General features: G+C 65.8%; 1 protein-coding gene across 1 annotated transcript; it reads left to right on the top strand.

Moving 5' to 3' along the window:
• Positions 1-1,354: 1,354 nt before the first annotated feature.
• Positions 1,355-6,130, top strand: PSENEN (presenilin enhancer, gamma-secretase subunit). Its single transcript, XM_077841072.1, has 4 exons — positions 1,355-1,431; positions 2,748-2,831; positions 5,283-5,387; positions 5,787-6,130. The coding sequence occupies exons 2-4, from the start codon at positions 2,771-2,773 to the stop codon at positions 5,924-5,926; spliced, it is 306 nt and encodes a 101-aa protein (XP_077697198.1). The 5' UTR covers positions 1,355-1,431; positions 2,748-2,770; the 3' UTR covers positions 5,927-6,130.
• Positions 6,131-6,937: the final 807 nt, after the last annotated feature.

Genomic DNA, 6,937 nt, shown 5'->3' with positions numbered 1-6,937 from the left:
AACTCAGGGGGGATATGATAGAGGTCTACAAAGCATAAGTGTGGAGAAAGTGACTAGGGAGGTGTTGTTTATCCCTTCACAGATCACAAGAACTAGGGGTCCCCTGATGAGATTGATAGGCAGCAGATTTAAAACAAACAAAAGGAAGTAGTTCACACAAAATACAGTCAACTTTTGGAACTCACTGCCAGGGGATGTTGTATGTACATGAAACAGCTATTAGGTAAAGAGGGTAAAGGCCTAAGTGCATTTAACGTGTTGTATATAAACAATTGACTTGTTGGCATAGTGGTTAGTGTGGTTGATAAGACCTTTGATGACCCTTTCAGGAGAGAGCGCAAAGGCAGCCTTCTTGGTGTGCTAAAGATCCTGCTACTGTGTTTTTGGGATGTCCCTGACTTGAGGACAGGGCACTGAAAGCACAAGCAGGGCAAACTAGGGAAGCGCTTGTCCAGTGATAAGATTAGTAGCTTTGTTGTTGCTAATAGGCAGAGAGACATGTTCCCTGCTCCAGCGTGTAATGGGGAATTTGGTCATGACTATTGCTCTGTGACGAATCGGAGGAGGGGATGGGGATAAACACAGGACATCGCTCAAGGTAGGGAAAGAAAGACTCCAGGCTTGACGTAATACAGCCTTTGGCTTGCGAAGGTGTTGCCGCCCCGTGGGTCGGGCCCCACAACGAGGCCTGCCAACAGCCCCTTCTTACAAGGGACGTCCCTTGTTTCTTCCTCGCTGTACAAGAAGGTCGGAGCAGCCCGGAATCCCCCGGGCGAACGTGTTAATTAATAACAATGCTGATTTTGGGAGGGGGTGGGGGAAACAAGCCCCTGTTTTTAAATGCAATGTTGGCAGCCCCACCCCGATGGACAAGGCAGCCGGGACCTGGCCTGGGCCTGTGATTTGAAATTGGAATTAGCTGCGGATTTTGTTTCCTCCCAAACTGGGGATAGAATCCAGGAGTCCGGGCTCCCAGCCCCGCCCTGCTCTAACCACTAGAACCCCCCTCAAAAAAAAAAAAAAGGCGGGAAAGGAACCCAGGAGTCCGGCTCCCAGCTGAGGTCCAGCTGACCTCTAACCCCTTGCCAGCCTTGACCCTCGCCCCGGGGCATGCTGGGAGTTGTAGTCCCCACCCCTAGTAGCGCAAACCGGTTCTGGCCGGGATCCCCGCCTGGCACCATCCTGAGCCTCGCGCTCGTGGGGACCGACGAGACCAGAGGGACAGCGGCGAGCGAGCCCTGCCCAGTCCCGCCAGAGAACGAGACTACAGCTCCCAGAATGCACCGCGGCAGGATGGCGGCTCGCCCTATTGTATCGTGAAGGAGGACTACGGCCCCCAACATGCACCGCGGGCCGGAACCGATCTCGGGACTACAACGCCCGGCATGCAGCAAGGCAGGCGCATGCGCTAGGCCGGGCTCAGGAGGTCGAGTAAGTGCTTCGGTGGGGGCAGACAGGCCGCCTGTCCCCAGTGCGGGGGGGGGCTTCACACGGGGGCGCTCTAGGCTCCCGGTCCCCAGTGCGGGGGGGCTCCCTGGGCTCCCGTCCCCAGTGCGGGGGGGGGGGCTTCACACGGGGGCGCTCTAGGCTCCCGGTCCCCAGTGCGGGGGGGCTCCCTGGGCTCCCGTCCCCAGTGCGGGGGGGGGCTTCACACGGGGGCGCTCTAGGCTCCCGTCCCCAGTGCGGGGGGGGGGGCTTCACACGGGGGCGCTCTAGGCTCCCGTCCCCAGTGCGGGGGGGGGGGCTTCACACGGGGGCGCTCTAGGCTCCCGGTCCCCAGTGCGGGGGGGCTCCCTGGGCTCCCGTCCCCAGTGCAGGGGGGGGCTTCACACGGGGGCGCTCTAGGCTCCCGGTCCCCAGTGCGGGGGGGCTCCCTGGGCTCCCGTCCCCAGTGCGGGGGGGGGGCTTCACACGGGGGCGCTCTAGGCTCCCGGTCCCCAGTGCGGGGGGGCTCCCGTCCCCAGTGCGGGGGGGGATCTTCACACGGGGGCGCTCTAGGCTCCCGGTCCCCAGTGCGGGGGGGCTCCCTGGGCTCCCGTCCCCAGTGCGGGGGGGGGGCTTCACACGGGGGCGCTCTAGGCTCCCGGTCCCCAGTGCGGGGGGGGCTCCCTGGGCTCCCGTCCCCAGTGCGGGGGGGGGCTTCACACGGGGGCGCTCTAGGCTCCCGTCCCCAGTGCGGGGGGGGGGGCTTCACACGGGGGCGCTCTAGGCTCCCGTCCCCAGTGCGGGGGGGGGGGGGGGCTTCACACGGGGGCGCTCTAGGCTCCCGGTCCCCAGTGCGGGGGGGCTCCCTGGGCTCCCGTCCCCAGTGCGGGGGGGGGGCTTCACACGGGGGCGCTCTAGGCTCCCGGTCCCCAGTGCGGGGGGGCTCCCTGGGCTCCCGTCCCCAGTGCGGGGGGGGATCTTCACACGGGGGCGCTCTAGGCTCCCGGTTCCCAGTGCGGGGGGGCTCCCTGGGCTCCCGTCCCCAGTGCGGGGGGGGGCTTCACACGGGGGCGCTCTAGGCTCCCGTCCCCAGTGCAGGGGGGGGGGGGCTTCACACGGGGGCGCTCTAGGCTCCCGGTCCCCAGTGCGGGGGGGCTCCCTGGGCTCCCGTCCCCAGTGCGGGGGGGGATCTTCACACGGGGGCGCTCTAGGCTCCCGGTCCCCAGAAGCGGGGGCTGCACGGGAGGGGGGGTGCTCTGGGCTCCTCAGTGGGGCGAGGGGTGTGTGGACCCCTAGGCTGACCCCATTGTTCCTCCCCCCAGCTGCCCGTGGGGCCGGAGCCGGCATGAACCTGGAGCGGGTCCCTAACGAGGAGAAGCTCAACCTGTGCCGGAAATACTACCTGGGTGAGTCGGGGGGGCCCCGGCATGGGGCAGTGGGCAGCGCCCACAACGCCAGGCTGCAGGGGGAGATGGTGCGTGGGGGCCCCTGTAGTTGGGGGGGCAGATGGGGTACTGGGTTAGGGAGTTGTGGGGGGAAGGAGGAGGAGGAGAGGGGACACCAGGCAGGGAGGGTGGAGAGGAGATAGGGCATTGTGGGTGCCCAGGTACTGGGATGGGGGGTAGAGGAGGGGGCACTGGGCAGGCAGGGTGGGAGGAGAGGAGGCATGGTGGTTGCGCAGGTACTGGGGTGGGGGGGAGAGGAGGGCAGGCAGGGTGGGAGGAGAGGGGGCGTGGTGGGTGCGCAGGTACTGGGGTGGGGGGGAGAGGAGGGCAGGCAGGGTGGGAGGAGAGGAGGCATGGTGGTTGCGCAGGTACTGGGGTGGGGGGGAGAGGAGGGCAGGCAGGGTGGGAGGAGAGGGGGCGTGGTGGTTGCGCAGGTACTGGGGTAGGGGGAGAGGAGGGCAGGCAGGGTGGGAGGAGAGGGGGCGTGGTGGTTGCGCAGGTACTGGGGTGGGGGGAGAGGAGGGCAGGCAAGGTGGGAGGAGAGGGGGCGTGGTGGTTGCGCAGGTACTGGGGTGGGGGGAGAGGAGGGCAGGCAGGGTGGGAGGAGAGGGGGCGTGGTGGGTGCGCAGGTACTGGGATGTGGGGGAGAGGAGGGCAGGCAGGGTGGGGAGGAGAGGGGGTGTGGTGGGTGCGCAGGTACTGGGATGTGGGGGAGAGGAGGGTAGGCAGGGTGGGAGGAGGGGGGCGTGGTGGTTGCGCAGGTACTGGGTGGGGGGGAGAGGAAGGCAGGCAGGGTGGGGAGGAGAGGGAGCATGGTGGTTACGCAGGTACTGGGGTGGGGGGGAGAGGAGGGCAGGCAGGGTGGGAGGAGAGGGGGCGTGGTGGTTGCGCAGGTACTGGGTGGGGGGGAGAGGAGGGCAGGCAGGGTGGGAGGAGAGGGAGCATGGTGGTTGCGCAGGTACTGGGGTGGGGGGGAGAGGAGGGCAGGCAGGGTGGGAGGAGAGGGGGCATGGTGGTTGCGCAGGTACTGGGGTGGGGGGGAGAGGAGGGCAGGCAGGGTGGGAGGAGAGGGGGCATGGTGGTTGCGCAGGTACTGGGGTGGGGGGGAGAGGAGGGCAGGCAGGGTGGGGAGGAGAGGGAGCATGGTGGGTGCGGAGGTACTGGGGTGTGGGGGAGAGGAGGGCAGGCAGGGTGGGGAGGAGAGGGAGCGTGGTGGTTACGCAGGTACTGGGGTGGGGGGGAGAGGAGGGCAGGCAGGGTGGGCGGAGAGGGGGCGTGGTGGGTGCACAGGTACTGGGGTAGGGGGGAGAGGAGGGGGCACTGGGCAGGCAGGGTGGGAGGAGAGGGGGTGTGGTGGTTGCGCAGGTACTGGGGTGGGGGGGAGAGGAGGGCAGGCAGGGTGGGAGGAGAGAGGGCGTGGTGGGTGCGCAGGTACTGGGGTGGAGGGAGAGGAGGGCAGGCAGGGTGGGAGGAGAGGGGGCGTGGTGGTTGCGCAGGTACTGGGATGTGCGGGAGAGGAGGGCAGGCAGGGTGGGAGGAGAGAGGGCGTGGTGGGTGCGCAGGTACTGGGGTGGGGGGGAGAGGAGGGCAGGCAGGGTGGGAGGAGAGGGGGCGTGGTGGTTGCGCAGGTACTGGGGTGGGGGGGAGTGGAGGGCAGGCAGGGTGGGGAGGAGAGGGAGAATGGTGGTTACGCAGGTACTGGGGTGGGGGGGAGAGGAGGGCAGGCAGGGTGGGCGGAGAGGGGGCATGGTGGTTGCGCAGGTACTGGGATGTGGGGGAGAGGAGGGTAGGCAGGGTGGGCAGAGAGGAGGCATGGTGGTTGCGCAGGTACTGGGGTGGGGGGGAGAGGAGGGCAGGCAGGGTGGGAGGAGAGGGGGCATGGTGGTTGCGCAGGTACTGGGGTGGGGGGGAGAGGAGGGCAGGCAGGGTGGGAGGAGAGGGAGCGTGGTGGGTGCGCAGGTACTGGGTTATGGGGAGAGGAGGGCAGGCAGGGTGGGCGGAGAGGGGGCGTGGTGATTGCGCAGGTACTGGGTGGGGGGGAGAGAAGGGCAGGCAGGGTGGGCGGAGAGGGGGCATGGTGGTTGCGCAGGTACTGGGTGGGGGGAGAGGAGGGCAGGCATGGTGGGAGGAGAGGCGATGTGGCAAGTGCCCGAGTGCTGGAGTGGGGATTGTAGGTTGGGGAGCAGGGTTAGGGGGGCAGGGAGTAGAGGAGCAGCGGGTGTAGATGGCAGCCACCCAGTGGGCCATGTTTTTCCGCCAGCCTTGGGGCTGCCTGCCATGTGACCCCTATGCTGGTGCCTGGAGTGCTGTGAGCTCCTAGTGGCAGTGCTCTGACTGGCAGCCTTCCAGAGCAGGATGGGATGGGGGTCAACTTCCCCTGGGCCTGACCCCTCTCTGCTGCCCTCTCCCCAGGCGGCTTTGCCCTTCTGCCCTTTCTCTGGCTGGTCAACGTGCTGTGGTTCTGCCGCGAGGCCTTCCTGGCACCCGCCTACACCGAGCAGCCGCAGATCAAGAGTTGTGAGTGGGGCAGAGCCTGCTGAGAGGTGGGGGGGCTGGGGCTGGGCACAGAGCTGCAGTGGGCTGGGGTGGGTATGGCTCTGTGATGGGAGCAGTGCCAAGGGTATCGGGGGCAAGGAAAGGGTAGGGAGAGCTGAGCTTGGGGGCAGGCACCAGGGGCATGACAGGTGGTTCCTGGGAGGGCAGGAGGGGGTATTGAGTGTAGACCATGGGGACAAGAGGAGGGCATTGGGGGTGCAGCTAGCGGGTATGGAAGACAGTGCCCAGTTGACTGGGAGAGGGTATTGGGACCTGAGCTAGGGGACAGGGCCCTGGGGGGCTATTGGGGCAGGAGGGAGCGGTCATCAGGGCAGGACCTACATGTGGCGGGCACCGCACTCAGCCCTCCGTCTCTTTCAGATGTCCAGCGCTCAGCTGTGGGGCTGCTGTTCTGGGTGATCGTGCTGACCACATGGGTCACCATCTTCCAGACACACCGGGCCCGGTGGGGCGAGCTGGGCGACTACCTGTCCTTCACCATCCCACTGGGCATCCCCTGATGGCACCCGGCGTGCTCAGAGGGCATCCAGGGGGCGCCCTCCAGCTGGGACCAGCGGGGGTCAAGTCGCTGCCCCTCCTGCTAGAGCTGCCGTTCCTGGCTGGGGGAGCTGGTCCTCCGTGTACCCAGTTCTGCCCCGTGATCCCACCTGGGCTGTGCCCCCCACTCCAGGAGAATCAATAAAGCTGAGGCCTGTTTCACCCTGTCCCGCTGGCTCTGCAGCTGTGTGTGGAGTGAGTTCCTGGGGGAGAGGTGTGTAGGGGCCCAGAGAGGCAGCGGGGACAAGGAAGGACACTTCAGTGATTCAAGCCACCTGAAGTGGGGGGGGAGCAGCATGTGAGGAAAGGGGGCACCCCCAACGCGATAGTCTTGGCTCCTGCCTTTTCTGGGGGGACGTGCACATTCCCTGCGGGGGTGGAGAGCAGAGAGGTGTCATGTAACTACGCCTGGGCGAGAACCAGAGCTACTGCTGCACAGCTATGTGGTGGAATGGACCAGGGGTGGGGGCAGCGAGTGCTGGGACACAGTCACACCTGGGGAAGTTTAGCTGTGGAACAACCATACATAACGCCACACGGGAACGACTCCCTTAGTGCTGAGATGCAGCCACATCTGCAGGGCAGCTGGGGAACAGCCACACGGAACACCACATAGGGACGGCTCAGCCAGCTCTGAGATACAGCCACCTCTGGGGAGCAGTCGTACAGTGACATTCCAAAGGCAGCTGAGCGCACTCTGTACAATCATAACTGCAGGGGGCAGGAAAGAACCCTCGGCTTGCTCGTGATAATGAAGGATCCCTCCGCCATCAAGCCTCTTATGAAAGGCAGGGCTGTAAGCTAGGAGAGGAGGGGGCAGATGCTCCTGTCATCTCCACGCCTGGCTTCAATAGGAGGAAAATGATTATTTATGGCAGCTTGGAGCCCTGGGCATGGAGCAGGGGGGCAGGGAGAGAGAGTGAGGGTAGGATGTGGTCAGGAATGGGCGGGCAGGGAGAAACAACTGAGATGTT

The sequence above is a fragment of the Eretmochelys imbricata genome, chromosome 24, assembly GCF_965152235.1.
Source record: "Eretmochelys imbricata isolate rEreImb1 chromosome 24, rEreImb1.hap1, whole genome shotgun sequence".
NCBI lineage: Eukaryota > Metazoa > Chordata > Testudines > Cheloniidae > Eretmochelys > Eretmochelys imbricata.
The sequence above is the reverse complement of the archived record's forward strand: the minus strand, read 5'-3'. Positions and strand labels throughout refer to the sequence as shown.